Here is a 22759-nt window from a genome sequence, read left to right on the forward strand (position 1 = left end):
GCCGAGCGCCGCGGCTAGGACGGGCTAGGGAGCCAGGCGTTGGGCCATTTGACCAATGATAACCATGCACAATGTTGATGAGGGGGGGCCGGGTCCAAAAATCGTTCTCTAAGAAATACACTAGTATCGTTTGCTAGGGTTTAAGTTGACGGAAAAAAAACATTTATAACTTAATTTCTTAAGTTCTTAAACTGTTGCTGAAAACACTACTTTTCACCTGCCGGTCACAACATTTATATTATTAGACCTGCCCTACTGACTGTGATGTATATATAGTTGTACTACTGTACCAGTTGGCGACAGGTTTGTGAATTGTGATTACTGATTAGTCAGGAGGTTCCTTCCATCAAAATTTTAATATTCGGTAGAAACAAATTCTAGTCTCTACGCATAGTCGATTTATTTCTATCAGAACTCAACTAAAACAAGACAGAAAATATATTTTTTAATTGAAATATATTTTCTAATTTTATTTTAAAACTTATTTTCTTTGTCTGGATGTAACTCATGTAACATTCAAGAATAGATAAAATGCATTATAACTATTTTGCGTAGAATCCTGACTTTTAAAAATGTAACAAATGGTTGACCTACCCATCCCCTACGACCGGAGATGTACTCAGTGGATGGGGAAAAGGAAAATTACCGTAGATACAGGTCTATGTTTTCAATAATGCGGAATTTCGATAATTTCCTAGAGTACGCCTTTTGCACCCATCAATCCCCACCCCCACCCCTTAAGTAGAAAGACTTGAAAACGTCTTTGATCTCTGAACTAGTTTGCGGCAACCTAACTTTATAAATATTTTTAATGAAACAATAAGAAATGCAATATTCTTAGTTGTCACATTTTCAAAAAGTAGTCTGCTTGTGCTGTGCTTTCACAGTTTTGGTTTTATTTATTAAAATGAAATCTAAATCAAATTCTATATCTCTTTTAAAAGCTTAAAACGGTAGATCACATTTTGGACAAGGTTTATTTTGTGATGATTGTTTCATGAAAAATATCTCGAAAATTAGGTTTCCGTATAAAGGTTACTATATACTAAATGTTTATATCAACAATCAACATGTATGCAGAACTAAGAAATATATAAAATATGTTTCTAGATGTCTGGAGGCACTAGAGAAGCTGAAGGCAGGGGGTAAATTTAACGAGATAGCAGCTACGTACAGTGAAGACAAGGCGAGGTCAGGAGGATCCTTAGGCTGGATGGTGAGTTCATATTTAAAGGGACTGTAAGCGTAATTTCAAGTGACCCTCCATGCAAAGATGACAATACCCGATTTTAAACGGTTCCCTTGAAAGCTTTTCATTTGCGATTTCTATGCAACAGTGACCTAATTTCAAGTCTTTAAGAAGCAATGGAGAAACTAACAGAAATAAACACCTTTGGGCATTGCCATATTTCCATTAAGCGTCATTTAAAATTACGCTTATAGTCACTTTGATGGAAATTATCAAACCATTAACCTCTCATCTTTCCCCCCAATTTTCCATTACGAAAAATAAACACTCTTTTTATTGTGTGTCAGACCCGCGGATCAATGGTTGGACCTTTCCAAGATGCCGCCTTTGCCTTGCCCGTGTCAAGCCTTGGAAACCCAACCTACACGGACCCCCCTGTCAAGACCAAGTTCGGATACCACATCATTATGGTTGAGGGGAAGAAATAATTTTATCCTTTCAGTCAAAATGTCAAGGAAAGAAGAGGAGTATAATTTTAATATTCTCTTCATCAAAAGGAAGACAAAAATAATTTCATTAACAAATACTTCGTAATGCTTAGAAGATACGTTTACCAAGAAAATTTGTGTTATGAGATAAATTCAATGTTTTTGTTAAAATCTCCAGATTCTGGAGATTACACAGAGTTTTCTTTCCTGGCTTGCTCTCTGTTAATACCGGAGTATTTGGTCTTCTTCTCCTTACATCAGGATTAGAGCAATTTCTCGCATACAGGGTTGGAATCATTTCAGGTTAAATCTCACTATTTATTCATCTTTTTTTTAACATTGGAAAGTTAGTGCGCATCTCCCTGTCCTGCCCCCTTTAATCTTATGTGTAAAGCTAAAACCTGTTGAATCCTTGAAATCAATTTAATTGTTATCTACATTGCTCAATCTGTTCTTAAAAACAAGATATTTTTGTTTTTTGTCATCAATAATATTTTATAATTTAATTTTAAAATGTAACATGAACATGTAAACTGTAACTACCCAATTAAAGAATAAGTTCCCAATACTTATTTACTCCCAGGTAAATTCTTTAATGTTCTTGGAAGCAAAAACTTGGAAGAGTTTAAGAGCCTGTGTATTCTCAGTATTCTCATTGTTATTGGAATATCCTTTACCATTTCCGCCAGGTAATTAATATTCAATATTTTATAGCATAGTCATCCCATTCAAGGGAATAATTGATAATATTTTTTTAGATCTAACATTTTAAAGAAATTTAATGTGAAAGAAAAAATGACTTTCTTTGATAAAATTAGCTTTAATCAAGAGTAATTTTTTTGAAAATTATATGTGAATATATTGTAAAATCTTTAATTATCTTCTTGGGATCTTAAAGGTTTTTAATAATTGCTTAGAACTGTTCGTCCATGTAATTGTTCACGGCATGAGGCAAAATTATTTTAATTTGAATACAAAAACGTGTCTAATTTCAATTTTGATTTTCATAAGAAAAATCATCAATATTATTTTCATTAACCAGCATAAAATATTGTATTTAATTAGAGTTCTCACAACTAAAACCTTACAAGTTGGTTGGAGACAAACATTGTGCCAGGTAAATTTAAAACAACATTGCCATTTCGAAATTTTAGAAAAGTTACAATTTTGTCCATAATTTCTTTTAATTGGATAGAAAAATTGATTTATAAAGTTTTACTCAATTTCTTGCCAACACTCTTCTCTCTGAATCATAACCCCCCAATACATCTATATAAATGGTTACAAAAACCCTTCTGCTATTACTTTTTATTTTAATCTTTCACAGACTTCATTACAATCAAATATTCTTGATTTGAAAGCATTTCCTCTCTTTTGCTATTTTGACGGGAGTTTAGGCTATAATCCGTCTTCATGAGACTACTTGTATTTCTTACTTATATTCGGTCCGTTAACATTTTGTTGCGTTTTGGGGTAAATATCATTTCTTTACCTTTAAGTGATTTTTTGAGCGTTTGTCCGGAAATAAACACAATTATGGCAGGAACGTTTTTATAGATTATTTTCTTTTCAAGAAGTGTTGTATCTAAATTCTTTTGTAACTTATCTCAAGCGATAACAGCTGTAGCGATTTGCTTGGTTCAAAGTTTATCTTGCTTTTTCAAAGCTATTCTTTGAGTATATTCTGTCATTATTTATCAATGTTGTTCCAGGCTCATAGTTTGATTTGACAAAGTATTAAGTTAATAGGTATTAATGGCATTTTATTTAGTACCCTTTTTCCCCCTATTGAAGTAGGTAGGTCCCTGTAAATTTATTTTATGATGGGATACTATTGGTTTTAAAAAAATTCATAAATTTCCAGTTTTAATTACATCTTTGTTGAAAATAAATGAAAAGATGGTTTTGAAATGTTCCCTTTGGGTCCTGAGCTATCTTTATTTAACATTAAAACCTATTAAATACAAGATGCTTTATTCTTTATTGTAGATGCTTCACCGTCTCTACTTATCCAACTCCAATTACTACAGGTAAAATTAAGTTTTATTTCTCTTTTCAGAAAATTCTATTTTGATTTAAATTCTTAAAGTCTTCAACACATTATTTTAGATTGAATGTGTTGGATGGCAGTATAGACAATCCTGATCAGCGAATTAGTTCGGATGTTAGGTTAGCATTTTTTTTCTAAGATTTTTATTTTCGTAAAAATAGTAAATTTAATATCTCAAAAACGAAAAAAATACCAAATTTGCAAAAAACAAAAAAGGACCAAAAAACTAGAAAACTTAAGAAAAACCTTAAAAATAGAAAATAAAAGACGATTCATAGAAAAAGCCTAAAAAAGGAAGACTTAAGAATTTTACCAAAGAAAGTTTGATTGTAATCATAAAATAATCTTTATTCTCCTATTATACTTATTATTTGGAGACATCACAACATAAACAAACCATTTTTAGTTCATTAGTTGAGAGTTACAGCAGTATAATTTCTTCTCTGGTAGTTACCCCCTTCACAATAGCTTACTATACATGGGACGCCTATACCAGGTAATTATACAATACTAGGGTGTCCACGGATGAACAACTTTTGAAAATTTATGCGCGCAGTAGCTTTTCCCAATCCCATTGCAATGTGCAATCTAAATTTTTAGCTCAATATCTCTAGGATATCATCGCTGATAAAGTTTAAAAAGGCACTACGTAGCTCAAAAAAAAATTCTTGAATTTATCATGTTATAGAGGACGTGAGTCAGACTCTAATAAAATGCATAAATAACTTCCAGTATATATATTTCTTATAACTTATTACTAGAGGGTTCAGAACTAGAGTCAATATCGATATCGCACGTGTAGACTGTAGAGATGATATCAGTACTAATGCCCCGTATCCGTTCTATCTCATTCTGTTGAATCTTGTGGAACTAGTTTAACGCGGCCAGGCATCGTCTTCCACAATGTCACAAATCATTTTCTTCGTAATTGTCCAAAAAGATTAAATCCGTTGAAATTTTTGAAAATTTTTAAGAATTGACTTGAGTTAAGTTAAAAAGAAAAATTTTTAAAACTTTTTTTGACCTAACTCATTTATTTTCAATATTTAAGAAAAATTCCAACCGAGCTGAGTTCCCTGATTGAAAACGAAGAAATTGATATGTAACATGCTAATTAAAAAAAAGGATTTACTTCCTTCAGCAGTTTTTAAGACTTTGGAGGTGTTTATCTAAAAGCTGTCAACCTAAGATTTTCAAGAATTATTCACGGTATGTAGTGCAATGAGGAACGTTACCGCGCCGCGCTCATCGCGTGCGCCATTTTTCAAATTAGTGATCATTTGTGAAGACCTTACTATACAGGAGTGTTTGTTTTTCAGAAGCCCCCCCCCCCTCATTTTGTTTCGGAAAGTTAACGACAAGTATTTATAGTTTCATGAATAATTTGATTTTTGTAGAACAAATTTTGATGGAAGAAAGGAATTGAAGCAAATACAAATTTGAGACGCGGCTCTTTAAATTCGATCTTTGAATCTTGTCCGTGGTAATTTGATAAAATTCTATTATAATAATTTAATTTATGAAAACGATCGATTAACATGGACTAATTTAAACCAATTGCTACAAGTGTTTATAGTTTGTCAACAATCCACGCAAACATGTGCTCAGGCAAATTTAGTCATTTCAAAGTGAACATTTCTGAATAAATAAAGTTTCCTTAAAGGGATTGTAAGCGTAATTTCAAGTGATCCTTCATTCAAAGATGTGAATGCACTGTGTACGTATAGTCAGTCTCAACTCAATACAGCGCAGCGCCCACTGGCATGTTCAGCTGACTACAAGCGTGTAGGTAACTTACACACACATATCTCTGTACACGACAAACACACATAGGTTTTAAGGGTACCGTTGAAAATCGGGCTTTTCGGCCCTCTTTGCATGGAGGGTCACTTGAAATTACGCTTACAATTTCTTTAATCTCCTACACAAAGTGGTTGTCTATTCTTCATAATTATTAAAGGTTTTAATCAAAATTTAAATATGATCGTGTAGAGCTGGTTGGATTGGTCCTACAGGGATGTATATTCTGTTTGTTGTGAGTACTATTGTGAACAAGTTCCTTATGAAGCCTGTAGTTCATATAACTGTGGAGAGGGAGAGAAGAGAGGGGGACTTCCGGTTCAAACATGTTCAGGTTAATTTCAAATTTATTCTCAATATAATTAAGCTCTTCCCTCATATATATATGTTAGCTAGAGCTGGCTAAACGGCTGGACCAAATTGGCTGACAATTTCTAGGAAACCCATGGTTACCTTGGAGGTAACATAGCCTAAAGAAACTAGTAACTTTTTTTTATAAATTAGAATTTTTTTAACGTGTTTTTTTAAATTCCTCGGGCAACGCCCTTCGTACCCATGGGTTTCTTCAAAGAAATGTCAGCCCATTTGGTCCAACCGTTTAGCCAGCTTTAGCTAATATGTAAATATTTTCTGTACCTGTCTGGTGTCCCTGGCAAGAGGGAGACAAATTGGTTCTGGAAAAAGTACAAATGAAAGCTGTAACAATGATCTCAGGTCTGCAAAGCAAGGAGTATGAGGATAGGCTAAAAGAGCTTTGTCTTCAATCTTTAGAAGAAAGAAGGATTAGATATGACATGATTCAAGTGTTCAAACTAATGCACAATTACGACGATGTGGACAGGAGACAGTTCTTCCAGACTGCAGAAGAAGAATCAGTCAGGGTTGCCAGGCAATCTTCTGATGCATTAAATATACCAACAACCAGATGCAGGACTGAGGTTAGAAGAAATTTCTTCACCAACAGAGTAGCGGAGAAATGGAACAAATTACCAGAATATATCAAAAGAGCAGGAAATATTAAAACTTTCAAGTACTTATATGATAAAATACCGGAACAGCAGGAATGAGAAACCTATGAGTAAAATGCTGGATACATAAAGACGTCATCTCTATGCTCCTATTTGGAACTCTGATGACAAATCTACAAAACTAAACTATCATATATATATTATAATTGAGAAAAGAGCTTTATTTTATAGATTAGCTGAATTAGATGAAGTGCCTCGCAAAAAAGTTAAATCTTGAAAAAAAAACTTCAATTTTTTAGCCTTTGTCAACCCATGAGTACCCAAGGGTCCCCCCCCCCCCCAAAAAAAAAGGAAGCCAATTTAGTCAGCTGTTTGGCCAGTTATAGCTTACATGCACGATAGCTTTCATAGACCGTTTATTTCCTCTCCTGATTTTTCCTCCGTATTTAGGTGCGATGTAACGCAGAGTCTTTGGCCTTTCATGGATCTGCTTCTTCTGAATTGACTAAGGAACCATTTTTAAATGATTATTTGAAAGCAACTATTTATAACATTGTTATTTTGGTTCCCAGTGTTATAAAGTTTTTGGACAGAAATTTTCTCTTTATCGAGAAGGTTTAACAAGTCTTTTCAGATTTATAATTAGCGAGGGACAAAATATAATCTAAAAAGGTGAGAACCTTCGAGGTCTCGAGAAAATTTAAGTCCAAAAACTTTATAGCACACGTGCTGTAATGTACAGTTAATTTAACTTTGTAGAACGATGATTACTTTTTAGTACGTTCATTATGAAATTCACGATGAAGTGAGGAAGAAGGATAAAGTACACAATAGTTTCATAAAATAATATTGTAATTCTATTAAACCCATAACTATTTTTGAACCTTCTTACTATTTATATTTATTCTATAATGAATTCTTGGAAAGATTCTTAAATTTTTAATTTTGTTATTATTACTGAAAGTAATTCTTCCTTGGAAATTAAATAACAAAAATGGTGTTGCTAAGGTTAATAACAAGTTGTCAGAAGTTTGCGGAGTTCAACAAAAACTGTTCAATCGAAACTTTATTATTGACATTTCTGTCAATATGTTCGCTTATATAGGTAATCATTTTTGATTTTTGTTATTATGTTGCGTTGAGAAATATATGCACACTGGGCACACACATATGTCAGTAACATGTTTTTTTACCGTTTTGTACAGTGTACAGTGTACACCACCAATCTACATAATTTGTAATTGAAAAAAAAACTTTATTAATTACAATTTAATTTTACTTTAAGAAAAAATTTTGTAGAATTTTAATAATTTTGTATTAAATCATTCACATTCTTTATAAAAAAAACCCCCAAATTATGCAAAATGCATCATGCATGCTCAAATATCTGATTATTGCAACTGCATGACAAATCTTAAAAAGTTTTAATTTTTAGTTGAGTAAGTCGGCAGGTTGAGTTTTATTTTCGTCATAATTTTTCTTTGACACATTCTATTTTTAAGCTGATGGTTTCATATTCAGGTGCTATAGCGTCCTACCTAGTGATCTCAGTGCCTATTTTTGCAGGAGTTTATGATTCATTATCAGGTAAACTATTTTACACTTTCCACTTTGGAAAAATATTAGCCACCCCCCCCCCCCCAAAAAAAAACATTGATTTTTTGAGGGAAAAGGGCCCAACTGTACTTACATTTTTCAGTTATTTTTAAACTAATTTTGTAGGTGCCGAGATATCTCAGATGATTTCTGAGAATGCATTTGTGTGTATATACCTCGTCTCTCAGCTGACTAAACTGGTCTCCATCACGGGAACCGTGGCTAGCATGGCAGGATCCACACATAGGTTCATTTTCACATTTTTTATCCTGAATCTCTCTTTTAAGATATTTATTAACCCAGGCACAAAACAGGTTCAATTACAATTACATACATATTAAATAATTCAAGTTGACTGTCGAACATAACACATTACACTTTACACTTCACACCTTATAAATTAGAGCTTAGGATCCGCAACATATTGGCTTGCTGGATGCGGATCCGGATCTGCAAAAATATGCGGAACATCTTATTCGATTCAATAGTGCAAACTATTTATCAAAAGCTACAAAAAAAGCTTGTTGCTCTTGAAACGCAAATCTCAACTGTTAACTAATAAGAGATTACAAAAAAATTCCTAATCTCAAATCTCAACTGTTAACTAATATGAGATTACAAAAAACTTCCTAATCTCAAATCTCAACTGTTAACTAATAAGAGATTACAAAAAACTTCCTAATCTCAGTGGACTCAGTGATCTATTAAGTTTCATCATAACAATAAGCGGAAAAATTGTAATATCATTTTTTAAATAACATTTTTAAAAATCGATGATTCTTGAAGACATGTTCACGACCTGAATTATCTGGGACTGAATCCGGATCCATTTTATTGGGGGTGGATCATGAAGCCGGATCCATTTTATTCGGGTTGGATCATGAATCCGGATCCATTTTATTGGGGGTGGATCATGAAGCCGGATTCATTTTATTCGGGGTGGATCATGAATCCGGATCCGCATCAACATGAAATGGATCCAATGCAATGATAGAAGCAATACATGAGACGTTTAACGATTCATATTACATTTTACACCTGACACGACGTTCACTTCTTTTTTCAGGGTGTGTGAGTTAGTTGAAAGGCTGGTTAAGTTTGGCAAAGAAGCAGATTTGTCTCCATCTACCTGCACTACCACACCACCTTCATCCGCTCAACCATTCGATCCACAATCTTGCTCATCCCCTCACCCACCCTCTTCTCCAACATTTTTGACAGAACATTCTGAACCATCTGCTTTAGGAATATTTATTTAACCTACTTTTTAATTCGTAATTACAATAAGCAAATGATTGTTGAAGTGTTGAAATATGTAAAACTGGCTTTCTATTTTAACTTTTTATTGTGGCCCATCTTTAAGCTTTTCCTCTTCGTACAATTTAAAACAATAACGATGAAGTCCTTGGATTAATAATTTTTTTCTCGCAAATTTTCAAAATTTTCAAAAATCAAAGTTTTTTAGGAGACAACTTTATGTAATTCTGAGCATCCATAAACCTTCCTTGGGGTCATGTGAGTTACCATATAAAATTTGGACCCGATCAGTTCAGCAGTTTTTACGTTTATTGAATACTAACAGACAATCAGACAGACAAGCAAAGTATATATAATATCTATAGATGGATTTTATAATGTAAATGATAAATATAATTTTCAAGAAACAGTTTGCATAGTTGATACGTCCGAAGAAATAGGAGACACACAACAAATCTCGAACTTGAAGGAAACTCTTGAAGACCCTGTAATATACAATGATCTTGACAGAGGAGAAATGAATGATGTTTTGCTCGAATTTCTCTGGTTCAGTTTATTCTCTCCTCGAACTTCTTCCTCTGAACCCGAACTTCTAATCCGTAATCTTAATCTCAAGCTCATCAAGGGACGGTATGTAAATAACTATCTTTTTAAATGCTTTTATCTCAGTTTAATTATTATCATTTGCATTTTTCAACTTCTACTTTATTTCAAAATTACTTAAAAGTCGTAGCTTTTCTTTTTAAATTTATACACACCTCGAAATTACACAAAAAGGACATGCAACATTAAAATTATGAGGGGAAAACCTCTGAAACTGACTGAGGCATTCATATTTAAATTTTTTTAGTAACCTATTGATTATGGGCCCGAGTTCCTCTGGTAAATCAAGCTTACTGCGTGCAGTTCGTGGTCTTTGGAAACCAGCCCAAGGAGAAGTAATCATTAACAGGAATTGAATAAAATAATAATTAAATCAGTCCTTTGCTGAAAACTCTGGTAACGGAGACCCTTAATCCTAATTACTAAATCTCTTTATCCGGTGACGACACTTATGATTTTCTGATTAATCCTCTATTAAGGATATCTTAGCTTTTTTTTTCGGACCAATGGGAGTTCTCTCTTTGATTACGCGCCAAAATTTTGAACTTTCTGGCTTCTAATTGGTTGTTCGGTTTCTACAATCAACACTGATTGGTTGCAGTTTATACAATTTCCCTGATTTTAACCTAAGATTAAATTCGTCTGAAGATTTATAAAAAGAGGAGATCTCGACATCCACAATGTTTTTTTCTTTTTGTCAGTTTTTATCAAGTTTTTTTCTCTAATTTTTCCAAGATATTTTAAGATTATTTCCTTGTCTCTTAATTTTTTTTAACAATCAACAATTTTTAACCAATCTTTTAATTTGTTCAATGTAGAGAACTAGAACACAGATTCTTCTTCCTACCTCAGAAACCATTCTTTACAAATGGAACTCTTAGAGAACAGGAATATTCTCAATTCATCAAAATTGTGTGTTTACATTTGTCTCCATCAAAATTCGATCTTCGTTAAATTTTTGAAAATTTTGAAAATCCACGAATTTTTTTTTGTGAAAATCCGCGAATTATTTTTGTTTTGTTTTACGATGGCCACAAAGAGAACATGTTCACAATTAATTCAGTAGATGGGCGCGAAGCGCCCTCTAAGGCTAGTATTTATAAATTCCATGTTGCAAGTTGAATCCTAATAACATAAAAACTCGGATATGATTCACTAAAACCCAAGCTGACTTGGGGAAGTGACGAGGAGCTCAACTCTGGAGCTCAATATAACAATAACATAGCCTGCAGGACATGATACCTTGACTGTAGGTTGAATGATAATAATAATAATAAAAATAATGCACTTGCACAGTCAACCATTTTCCAAGAAAAACTGAAAAAAAATTCTTATTTATAATTTCCAAGTGGAAGAGCAAGCTAAGCGCGAAGGAGTATTTGAGCGATTGTACAGCCAAGCTTATTTTGACCTGTCAACGCCAAAGCATACTCTACATATGTATTTTACTGGCGTAACAAATCAAAACCTTACCTTTACTCTTTGTAAAATTTTGTTTTTATTTGTTTGTTAAAAAATACCAAAACATTTAAGTAAAGATAGCTAAGGGGTTTCATGTGGAAAATCTGCAAAAAAGACGAGTTACTTTTCTCAATCTATATTCTAGGAAATGAATTGAACCTTTTTTTAGAATGATTCCAATATGCAATGTCAAATGGTTCTTGAGTTATAATCGGACATACAGACAAATAAACAGAGATTACTACTTAATATATATTGGTACTTTAAACAGGAGATTATGTATACACAGAAATAGACATGGATATTGAATAATGTATTGTTGCGGTAAAAATATTTCCTACTGCATGTGTATCAATAATGAACATGTGATGGATCAAGTGACACTTGGTTTGATTTAGTTTGAACGCGAGAACGTAGACTAAATTGTTTAACAGCAGATTCACTTAATTAGTTTCCCTCGTGGTCCAGATTTGAAGTGAGGTCCAATTTTTTTACTCAAGGACTAGTGAATGTATGGAATAATTTGACAGGAGATATTAAAAACTCTAGAAATTAAAACGATATGGTGGAGACATTGTTTAAATAAAAATAGTGACAAAAGTAGTTATATTTAGATTCGATAGATTCAGACTCTACTCAGATATTCTTAATATAAATGGGACCTAGAGATTAATTTACCGATATTACCTAAAAATTAACTATATATTTACTATTTGCCAGGATTTACCAAGGATATATTAAATTGACAACTTTACCGGGAATTCACTAAAAAATCCCAAACATGAAATATCTGGAATCGCTTTCGCCCCCATTAGAGCGAATACAAATTTATTTACACTGTACTCTGGGAGAAAAATTTTAAAAAATCAGGAAAGAACAAGATTAATAATGTTGCTTAAAATGGGATACAAATTATACATTTAGGATTACTGGATAGATGTGGTGGGTTGGATACTGAACCTAATTGGTCGTGGTATGATGTGTTGTCTCCAGGGGAGCAGCAAAGACTTGCCTTTACTCGTCTTCTTTACCATGATCCTGCTCTAGCTGTCCTAGATGAAGCTACGTCAGCTATTTCTCAGGTCAGCATTAGAAAAAGAAATTAAGTTGTTGTCAAAGAGATTATAAAAAATATTTATTAAGATATTATAATCATTAGGATTTTAAAGATAATTTAATAAAAAAAATGTTACGTTCTATAATCTATATATATAATAAAAAATATTTCTGATGTCTAATCTAGCTTTTAGTTTAAAAGTAGAAAAAAATAACTAATTATAAGAAAAACATTAAGTAGCTTAAAACCCGAAAAAGTTGTTTTAATGTTACTGCATACTTTATCATGGCTAGATCCTATTAAAATTCAACATTTTTCCAAAAAATGTTTTATTCATCCTCAACTGGACTTAAAAAACAGAATACTTTTAGGATGTTGAATCCCGGTTGTATGATTGCTGTTTAGAAAGAAAAATAACTCTGCTAAGCGTCGGTCACAGGGAATCATTGAAACAATTCCATCATCAAGTAAGCATTTAGAATATACCAGCAGGGCTTATGATCCAGAAATCGTTGGATCCGCAAAATAAGCTGATCCGGTCCAAGGTACTTTAAAGTAGACCAAAAGAAGCCTACACTGGAAAATACTTCATGCGGCTTATTTTCAGATTTTTTTTTTAAAGGTTAAAGAAAATGTATGGTAATTAAATTTTATAGCGAAATAAAACAGAAAATAATTAAATATATTTAAATAAAATTTTATTTGTTGGATTCGGACCATTTTCTCTATTTTTGTTTTTAGATACTGGTTAAAATCTTTTTCTAAATAAAATGTATAATAAAATCATGAAGTGTCGCTCGATTTCTTCATTTATTAATTCTAGGTTGTCAATCTGAGTGGAGAAGATGGAGAATGGAAAATGGAAGACATAGTATCCGACAAACCTGGAGATAAGGGGGCTACAAAGCTAAACAGAGTTTGGCCGAGTGCTCCAACATTGTTGTAAATTTGAGCTAGAAAATCCACTAGATCGACGTGAAGTTTATTAGAATTCTATTAGAAACGTCGGGCATTTTGTTATTAAATTATATTTTCTAGTCATTTACAATCCAAAGATATTTGCATTGATATGAAAATTTAGTGTTGAGTTGGTATTACAGATTATTTAACTAAATTGTTCTATTTCGGCCACTTTTAAAATACTTAAAAACGCACTAAAATATTACCAAGAACTATTTTTTAAATAGATTAAAAAGCGCTAAAGAGTTTTTAGTTTTGCCTATACATTTTATGAAATATGTTTGATATTGTTAAAGCTGAAAAAAGGTTGATAATATTTATATAATTTGTGAAACTGCTCAAGTATTTTTTTGTATCTTGTTACGTACTCAAATTTTTATTTTCAGAAACCTTTCACAAGATGACCTAAGTTTAAAAGGGTTTTGAGGGGGAATTGTATAGAAACTTAATTCCGAATACAACATTAGTTTTTGGATTGGATCAGATGGGTGATGAGAAAGTTGTACTAGGAGGTAGAGATGGACAGTGGACACGTTCGACTTTTTTCATTTTGTTCGTTCATCGTTTGTAAACGACCCATTTTGTTAGTTTTTTTTCAATCGTTCAAAAAAATTATCTCGTCCACTTTTAAATTTGTTGTTCATTTCCCATCTATTTCGTTCGTTTTCTCATTCACCAATCGTCAGTAAAATCGTTCGTTTATATAAAATCGTTAGTTCATTAAGAAAACGAGAGTATTTTCAAAAGTTTTTGTTTTAAATCGTTCATTCAGTAAAAAAGCTATGGTTGTTTTAAATTTTGTTCCAAAAATCATTCGTTCAGTAAAAAACCGATCGTTTTTTTCCAAAATTTGTTGGAAAATTCGTTCGTTCAGTATTGATATGATAGTTTTTTCAAGTTCTTTTGAACGATTTAAAATCTTTCTTTTTTGTTGGTTTTTTAAAGAACGATTCATTTCGTTCGTTCATCGTTGGTTTTTGTTGCCTGAACGACACCCTTTTCCACGAAAAATTTCGTTCGTTCTAAATAAAGTCGTTTGTTCAAATAAACGATGCCCATCTCTTCTAGGAGGTGGACTGGAGGCTCGGGCAGGAGGAAGTCTGGTGGATCAAGATAAAGTTGGGTCAATGCAGTTCGGAAACCAGGAGGAGAATAAACCTAATCAGAAATCAAGACTGAAGGTTACAATTAAGTAGGATTTTTTAATTCTTATTTAATGGTTTAAAAACGTCCTTATTATATTTGCTCAGTATCTGCCATGCCTGGTATTGGTCGTCAGTAATAAAACATAAGATTTTTTTAAATGGAAAAACTTGCTGTTTAATGCATAGACCAACATAATTTCTAAAACCAAAAAAGTAAATTGACAAAATTTTTAAAATGTAATTTTTCGATTTTTCCAGGAGTGTATATTTTTGACAGAAATAATTTTTTAAAATTTGGGAGAAAACAATGAAAAATTGGGAAATCAAAAGGAAACTTTTTTATGTTTATTATACTTCTTTCGCTAAAATTTATTGAGTTTTCTGTATAAAATCATCTATTTTCCCAATTTAGCGAAATAATACCATAACAAATACAAACTACTTTTAAAATGAGTTTTTAAAAAATGAGGTGGGGGAGGGGAAAGAAAATGATTTTTTTCCGGAACATATGCACCTAGCTCTGTTGATTGCTTGATTTTTGATTTATTACTTATTTAGAAGCTGGAACGGAGTAGCTGTTTGGAAATGGTTGGCAAACGATGACACCTGTGGGATATGCAGATTCCCTTTCCACGGCTGTTGTCCTGATTGTAAATATGCAGGTTAGTTACAAGCTCACATCACACATGCTTTCCTTACTTTTATTTCCTCAACTAAATATTCTAAAGTGAACGGGCTCAAATTTGATCGTAATGGCTTGAAACTTCGCAAAACTAAAATCTGAAACTTGAATTTTTATTCTTTCAAGAAACCGGACTGACTTGACACTCACATACACAACTGGAGTCTAAGTCTATTTGTCTGTGATTTGATTTCGATTCGATTTGATTTCAATTTGATTTGATTCGACTTGATTCGGTTCGTTTCGATTTGGTTTGGTTTGGTTTGTTGGTTTGGTTTGGTTTGAATTGGTTTGGTTTGGTTTGGTTTGATTTGATTTGATTTGATTTGATTTGATTTGATTTGATTTGATTTGGTTTGGTTTGGTTTGGTTTGGTTTGGTTTGGTTTGGTTTGGTTTGATTTGATTTGGTTTGATTTGATTTGATTTGATTTGATTTGATTTTATTTGTTGAGGTGATGATTGTCCTCTAGTATGGGGAGAATGTACTCACTGCTTCCATATCCACTGTATTCTCAAATGGTTGGATACTCAACCCAACCAGCACTTATGCCCCATGTGTAGAGGAGAATGGAAGTTTCAAGAATCATCATGAGGAAAGAAAGCTTTTATTTAATTGATTAATAGCTCAAAAATAGATTCTAGAGAAACTGATTTTAAAAAATTAATTCTTAACTTGGCCTTTTTCTTATCCACTGAGAAATTCTGGCTCTTTTTGTGAAAAAGAAGATTTTAAAAACTAAGATAATTTTTTTGTTGTACAATTTGATATGCTTTCTTCAGGCTGTTTGCTTTAGCAATGTGTTTAACGTTTGTGATTAGTGAACCAGACTTTGAAAAAGAAATTAATGGCATCTGTGCTAATGGACCTAACTCGACAGAAACCGTGATAAAGTACAAAGTTGCTCGTGTACATGACGAATTTATAGTTCAGTTCAAAGGTTACTACAATACAGAGACTAGGAAACGGTTTATAACAACAGCTCTCTCCGCACATAATATTAGTTATACTGTTGTTCAAAGAACTAATCTCATGTCTAAATATCCAAGTGATTTTGATATAATATCTGGAGATCTCAATGAAAAAGGTTTATGTCGACTGCGTAAGCATCCTCTTGTTAAGTCTGTGACTCCCCAGCGACAAGTGACTAGAAGTCTGTCAGCTGTACCCTCCGAAACAGGTTATTTTATTCTACGAAAATATATGTTTTTAAACATCAGATCCTAAAATATTTCATTTATATAAATTAAAGGTTTAGTGGTATTAAATCAATGAAAATTGCAATAAATGAGGAAAGTTGCACATTTAAGGACATAAATTCACAAAATCTGATTTGTCAATTCTGATTTATTTTCTATCAGATTCCTGAAAAACAAGCTAAAAACTGGGGGGGGGGAATTAAAAATTTTAATTCCATTATGTTATCTGATACACAAATTTTAATTCAAAGGTCAGATAAAAATCCATCGATATTGTTCTAAAATATCTAAATCATCCTTTCATTTTGCAGCTGAAAATATCAAATGAAGGAAAAATAATCATGAAAGACTAAAAGTAAAACAAGAATTTAAAACTAAATTAACATTTCTCAGAGTGGGTTTAAAAGTTTTATAATAAATAATTTTGCTTATTTTCATCTTATTTTTGACTGTAAACTGTTTAACGCTTCTTGTAATAGTTAGTCATGTCTTTATGTTTGGAGTCCTTTGATCCTTAGTAGTATATTGGCTGCGCACACGTTTTAGCTTGAATTTAGACCTACAGGTCATGGTACTTTGTATGTAGTTTGATTGTTAAAATAATAATGATAATATTAAAGCTGATCAGTTATCATTAACCTCTTATAGTCTAATATACTATACGGGCCGACAGAAATGTTTAATGAAAACATGATGATAACTTTCAATTTAAGTGTTCTATCCAGGATGTAAAGAATGCCATGAGGGATCTTGGACTCATGGAAAGCGTAGTATTTCTCATTTATCCAGAGTCCTTCATGAATCAGGTAAGATACACATTTCTTATAACTTTGTAGATTTAAATAATAACCTGAACTGAATTAAAATATTTCAAAGAGTCGCCGAAACTCTAAATACATTTTAGATACATAATTAATAAAAGCGGGCATGCAAAATATTACTTACTGGACAATTTAGACAGTGTTTAGTGTTAACTGTTAACACATAACAAACTGAAATATAAGAGCTGGAAACTTTAGAATGGGGATATCCTTAATCCCAATTACTTAATCTGAGTATCTAATGTGCACACTTTTGATTTTCTTCTTAATCCTCTTTTTTTGGATATCCCTACTGTGTAAAAGTTACGTTTGATAACAAATACAGATACTGATTGAACTAATATCCGATTGAAATAAAGTCAGCTGTTCACATAGCGGCTTTTAGAGCATTTAAACAAATATTTTAATCATGTTAAAAAAACTTATTAAAAAACATATTTTATCATATTTGAGGACTAAAGCCATTTTGAACGATAGTCTTAATTAACATTAATCCAAAATTCACGTTCGTTTAATCGATCATTAGTTCAATTGATATGACACCATCAACACCAGAAATGCGTTAAAAATTAAAAACTGGTTTTTCAAAAGTTCAAGTGTGCATCTCTAATCTCTAGAAATTAATCTAAAGACTAAATTAGTCTTGAGATTAGCAAAAAGAGAGGATCAAGCATTGATCTTGGTATCCACTATTCTAAAGTTTTCAGCTCAGGATTAATACATTTTTTAAAGTTTATTGCTTAAAATTTAGTATTCTTTAACTACTCTGAGTTATGTTTTGAACAGTGTCTAAATTTTTTCGTTGAGAAATACGTTTCATACCCCCACCCCGTTGTTGGTTAAGAAATTAATGATACTGTATTTTAGGCAAACACTCAAGTAGAAAACTCCTACGTTCTATTCCTCGGCAGATCACATCAATCCTGAATGCGGATGTTTTGTGGGAAATGGGAATCACAGGGGCAGGGGTAAAGGTGGCAGTATTTGATACAGGATTAAGCAAAAAGCATCCACATTTCAAGCGAATAAAAGAAAGAACAAACTGGACCAATGAGAAAACTTTAGAAGATGGTTTAGGGCATGGAACATTTGTTGCTGGAGTAATTGCTTCAAGTAAAGAATGCCTTGGATTTGCTCCTAATGCAGACTTGCATATTTACAGGGTGTTTACAAACAATCAGGTGTCATACACATCATGGTTCCTTGATGCCTTTAATTATGCTATTATGAAAAAAATTCATGTACTTAATCTTAGTATTGGAGGGCCTGACTTTATGGATCAACCGTTTGTTGATAAGGTTTGGGAACTAACAGCCAACCATATAATCATGGTTTCAGCAATCGGAAATGATGGTCCACTATATGGCACCTTAAACAATCCAGCAGATCAAATGGATGTTATAGGAGTGGGAGGAATTAATTTCGATGATCAGATTGCTAAGTTCTCAAGCAGAGGAATGACAACATGGGAGCTGCCAGCTGGATATGGAAGGCTTAAACCTGACATTGTCACTTATGGTAGCACAGTGCGGGGTTCTAACCTAAAAAAAGGTTGCAGATCATTGTCAGGAACTAGTGTTGCTAGTCCAGTTGTTGCTGGAGCAGTTACCCTTCTCTACAGTGGAGTTCTACATCGTGGATCTGTAATTAACCCTGCTAGCATGAAACAAGCATTGATTGCTTCTGCAAGACGGCTACCAGGTGTTGGAATGTTTGAACAAGGGGCTGGTAAACTTGATCTTTTAAAGACATACCAGACCCTTACTACTTATACTCCTCAAGTCTCATTTTCTCCGCCATATGTTGACATGACTGAATGTCAGTATTTTTGGCCTTATTGTACTCAGCCCATGTACTTCTCTGGTCTTCCTACCATTGTAAATGTTACAGTTCTCAACGGGATGGGAGTATCAGGTGCTATAGTTGGAATACCAAAATGGCATCCCTACACACCACACATGGGTCATTATCTTGATATATCTGCAACTTACTCTGAACATATATGGCCCTGGGCAGGCTGGATAGCTCTACACATTACAGTACGATCAGAGGCTGCTGAGTTTGAAGGCATAGCTCAGGGGCATTTAACTCTAACTGTTAAGTCACCTAGAGCTGCTGAGGACGATCCTGATGATTTTATTTCCACAGTTTCCCTGCCAATCAGAGTCAAAATAATCCCAACTCCACCCAGGCACCGGAGACTCCTTTGGGATCAATACCATAACTTGAGATACCCACCTGGATACTTTCCAAGAGACAATTTAAAAATGAAGAATGATCCATTAGATTGGAATGGAGATCATCTTCATACAAACTTTAGAGAACTTTATCAACATCTTCGGGCTCAAGGATTCTACATTGAGGTGATGGGAGTTCCTATTACATGCATAGATATGTCCAAGTATGGAACACTTCTCATTGTTGATAGTGAAGAAGAGTTCTTTGTCGAGGAGATCAGCAAACTGCGGCGAGATGTAGATACAGGGCTTTCAATAATAGTATTCTCTGATTGGTATAATACTACTGTCATGAAGAAAGTAAGGTTCTATGATGAAAATACAAGACTCTGGTGGGTTCCAGACACAGGGGGCAGTAATATTCCAGCTCTTAATGAACTATTAGGTATGTGCATTGAACATACTTTCTTAAAATTATAGTAAATGTCGAGTGTCCCATTGTGAAAGGTCTAAGCTAAAAAATATCTAAAACACAACGAAAATAGTAACTTATATTAAATACAATTTCCTTTCACATTAAGGCACCTATCACAAAGCTAAAAGTACATATCTCTTTCCTGATTAAGTAAATTCATCTTGGGCATTATATGTGGCTAGGAGAAAGTCCCGAAAACACTGATTGATTGATTGATAAAAGTTATGCATAACCATTTGTATATTCATATTTCAGCTGGTTGGGGAATAGCATTTGGGGACAAAGTTCTTGATGGAGACTTCTCTTTGGGAAATCATGAAACGTCTTTTAGGTAATATATTTTATCAATTCATTTTTGAACACAATTTTTCCCCATTTTTGTTCGACTTCAATTCTTTTTTTTCTTTTTTTTAAATGAAAAAAAAATTGATTAGATCCTGTAGTGTGTATTAAACTATTTTTTTTAGTTCCATCTTTAATTTTCTCAAGCTGACACAAAACCAATTTTTATTATTTTAGCTCTGGCTCCAGCGTGGTCCGGTTTCCTCCAGATGGTCATTTAGTCTCTGCAGAGCTCGCGGTAAAATTAAACACCAATAATTGATCATTATTAAAATCAAAATGTCAACACAGTTTTTTTTTATAGTTAATACTTTCTAAATTTCGTTTTGGTTTAAATTGTTTATCCTGAGGCCGAATTAAAGAATTTGATCCGCGGTTTAAATTTAAGCCGCGGCTCAAATATGGTTGGTTTCACTTAAATTTGTATTAAATTTTTCAAGATTTAAGCCGGCGGTCAATTTTGGGGGATTTGAGACGTGGCTTAAATTCATTAAATTCGGTCACTGGAGTTTTAAATTTATGGAAAATAAATGTACTTTACGGGTTGTGGGTTGGGGAAGTGTCTATTAGAATTTAAACTTTTTCAATTCACATTTATATAGAAAGCGCAAGATATTAGAAATAGATTATCACCATTTAATTATTTATATTCCGTGAATTTTGTTATGCAATAAAAAGTTCTTAACTAAAACTTAAAGGGATTTAAGTGTAAGGGGTGGGGGGGGCATAACAGGTATTACTCTCCGGGAAATTTTAACAGTGTATAAACACAACTTAGCATTGTCCTAGGAGGCTGATTTTTTGCATGCAAGCTTAAAATTATGTATATTACATGCATTTTTTGGTTTTTTAACTTCATTAATTGCACTTGAACATTTATCCTGATACTCTTGAAAAAATTATGAGCTCCAAAAATTCACCTCCAAAGCCTTAAATGTCCGCGCGCGCAATAAAAGAAAATATCTTTGAATACTTATTTGCCAAGTTTGGTCTAAGTCAGAATAAAAGTATCATGAGATACATCAAACTATACCTATAAAGCGACATACAACATGTAAAATATGTGCTAAGATGACCCATGATGTAACTGCCGGCTACTAGCGCCCCAGTTAGAATGCTCCAATATTTAGGTTGACCTCAGAAAAGAATTACTCGTACACAATTACCTATAAATCGACATACAACATGTAAAATCTGAGCTAAGTTGACCCATAATGTAACTGCCGGCTACTAGCGCGCCGGTCAGTGAGCTCCAATGTCTATTTTGACCTCGGAAATGAATTCCTTTTCCCAATTTTGCTATAGTTTGATGAATCTCATGATACTTTTATTCTGACTTAGGCCAAACTTAGCAAATAAGTATTCAAAGATATTTTCTTTTATTGCGCGCGCGCGCGGACATTTAAGGCTTTGGAGGTGAATTTTTTGAGCGTATAATTTTTTCAAGAGTATCAGGATAAATGTTCAAGCGCAATTAATGAAGTTAAGATTGATTTACTGTCAAAAAAGTCGTATTTTTTCTCAAAAAGCGTGCGTGCGCGCCCACTTTTTCTCAGATCCGTTCAAAACCAAAAAATGCATGTAATATACATAATTTTAAGCTCGCATGCAAAAAATCAGGCTCCTAGGACAAGTTATGTTTATACACTGTTTAAATTTCCCGGAGAGTAATACGTGTTATGCCCACCCCCTTTCATGGGACCCTCAATGTCCCATTTATATTTGTACCCTTGAAAGCTTTGTCTGATCAAGTATGAATTGGATATCCATGTTTTTTTGTTGAAAATTTATTTTGATTTGCGGTTTCGTTGAAAAAGTTACACGTATTTCCTGCTTTAAAGAATGACTGGAGAAATTAAAAACGACATTAGCTTCGATATTTTTTATTTGATTATGGTTTCAAGTGTATCGTTGTAAATCGAGCATTGCATGGCCGGAGGGTCACTAGAAATTGCGCTTACATTCCCTTTAATAATTTTTTATACTTTTTCTATTTATATTATTGGATCATTCAACAGGACCAAGGTGAAGAGATACTAGGAGGAAAAGAAACCAAAGAGAATCATTCTATTCTGGGTCTTTATCAGGTAATTAAAATTTGCTTATCTATTTTGTGTTCTCTATAAAATGTTGCATTGTAGACAAGGGCCAGTAGTTTTGGTGGCAGAATAGTAGTTTACGGAGACAGCAATTGTATTGATGGGGCTCATCTTCAGAAGGTAAACATATTGAAACCAAAATGATGTAATGGTTCATGACAGCACTCAGGATCCGTTCAATTTTGATGCTTAAAACCTTAAACCAAAAAATAATTTTGTAATTCTTTTTGAAATTTATTTAATTAAAAATTTTTTCAGCCTTGTTATTGGTTAATGGATGCTTTGCTGGAGTATACTAGCGCAGGTTAATATTAGCATTTTTTTAGAATAATCTTTCTCTTGTTAAATGAGTAGTTTTAATCTATTAATCTGTCATGTAATGAATAGACT

At 33.0% G+C, this 22759-nt stretch overlaps 4 protein-coding genes across 4 annotated transcripts; all 4 read left to right on the forward strand.

Moving 5' to 3' along the window:
* The first annotated feature begins 982 nt into the window (after positions 1–982).
* Positions 983–1691, forward strand: LOC111712534 (peptidyl-prolyl cis-trans isomerase NIMA-interacting 4-like). The gene is made up of 2 exons (XM_023487180.1): positions 983–1216; positions 1537–1691. Exons 1-2 carry the CDS (start codon positions 998–1000, stop codon positions 1675–1677), a joined length of 360 nt encoding a protein of 119 aa, XP_023342948.1. The 5' UTR covers positions 983–997; the 3' UTR covers positions 1678–1691.
* Positions 1692–1696: 5 nt separating this feature from the next.
* Positions 1697–13619, forward strand: LOC111712535 (ATP-binding cassette sub-family D member 4). Its single transcript, XM_023487181.1, has 19 exons — positions 1697–1716; positions 1856–1980; positions 2261–2366; positions 2743–2794; positions 3667–3707; positions 3787–3846; positions 4134–4223; positions 5720–5861; positions 6946–7005; positions 7504–7600; positions 8017–8082; positions 8218–8338; positions 9158–9336; positions 9753–9978; positions 10199–10300; positions 10770–10863; positions 12312–12494; positions 12841–12936; positions 13293–13619. The coding sequence occupies exons 1-19, from the start codon at positions 1697–1699 to the stop codon at positions 13413–13415; spliced, it is 1983 nt and encodes a 660-aa protein (XP_023342949.1). The 3' UTR covers positions 13416–13619.
* Positions 13620–13789: 170 nt separating this feature from the next.
* LOC111712532 (anaphase-promoting complex subunit 11-like) lies at positions 13790–16123 on the forward strand. Its single transcript, XM_023487179.1, has 5 exons — positions 13790–13941; positions 14498–14621; positions 15133–15236; positions 15711–15851; positions 16039–16123. Exons 1-4 carry the CDS (start codon positions 13914–13916, stop codon positions 15848–15850), a joined length of 396 nt encoding a protein of 131 aa, XP_023342947.1. The 5' UTR covers positions 13790–13913; the 3' UTR covers position 15851; positions 16039–16123.
* Positions 16043–22703, forward strand: LOC111712528 (membrane-bound transcription factor site-1 protease-like). Its single transcript, XM_023487175.1, has 8 exons — positions 16043–16436; positions 17181–17261; positions 18144–19898; positions 20184–20259; positions 20448–20508; positions 22289–22357; positions 22412–22489; positions 22628–22703. The coding sequence occupies exons 1-8, from the start codon at positions 16055–16057 to the stop codon at positions 22676–22678; spliced, it is 2553 nt and encodes an 850-aa protein (XP_023342943.1). The 5' UTR covers positions 16043–16054; the 3' UTR covers positions 22679–22703.
* The last annotated feature ends 56 nt before the right edge of the window (positions 22704–22759 follow it).

The sequence above is a fragment of the Eurytemora carolleeae genome, unplaced genomic scaffold (assembly GCF_000591075.1).
Source record: "Eurytemora carolleeae unplaced genomic scaffold, Eaff_2.0 scaffold1292, whole genome shotgun sequence".
Lineage (NCBI taxonomy): Eukaryota > Metazoa > Arthropoda > Copepoda > Calanoida > Temoridae > Eurytemora > Eurytemora carolleeae.

Coding starts and splice junctions, on each gene's coding strand:
- LOC111712534 (XM_023487180.1), top strand. CDS start 998: ATGAAAAATATCTCGAAAATTAGGTTTCCGTATAAAGGTTACTATATA. Junction 1,217..1,536: donor GAGGATCCTTAGGCTGGATG/GTGAGTTCATAT, acceptor ATTGTGTGTCAG/ACCCGCGGATCAATGGTTGG.
- LOC111712535 (XM_023487181.1), top strand. CDS start 1,697: ATGTCAAGGAAAGAAGAGGA. Junction 2,367..2,742: donor TCCTTTACCATTTCCGCCAG/GTAATTAATATT, acceptor GTATTTAATTAG/AGTTCTCACAACTAAAACCT. Junction 7,006..7,503: donor CTTCTTCTGAATTGACTAAG/GAACCATTTTTA, acceptor GGTGTTGCTAAG/GTTAATAACAAGTTGTCAGA.
- LOC111712532 (XM_023487179.1), top strand. CDS start 13,914: ATGGGTGATGAGAAAGTTGTACTAGGAG. Junction 14,622..15,132: donor AGACTGAAGGTTACAATTAA/GTAGGATTTTTT, acceptor TTACTTATTTAG/AAGCTGGAACGGAGTAGCTG. Junction 15,237..15,710: donor TCCTGATTGTAAATATGCAG/GTTAGTTACAAG, acceptor TTATTTGTTGAG/GTGATGATTGTCCTCTAGTA.
- LOC111712528 (XM_023487175.1), top strand. CDS start 16,055: ATGTGTTTAACGTTTGTGATTAGTGAACCAGACTTTGAAAAAGAAATT. Junction 19,899..20,183: donor AGCTCTTAATGAACTATTAG/GTATGTGCATTG, acceptor TTCATATTTCAG/CTGGTTGGGGAATAGCATTT. Junction 22,490..22,627: donor ATGGGGCTCATCTTCAGAAG/GTAAACATATTG, acceptor AAATTTTTTCAG/CCTTGTTATTGGTTAATGGA.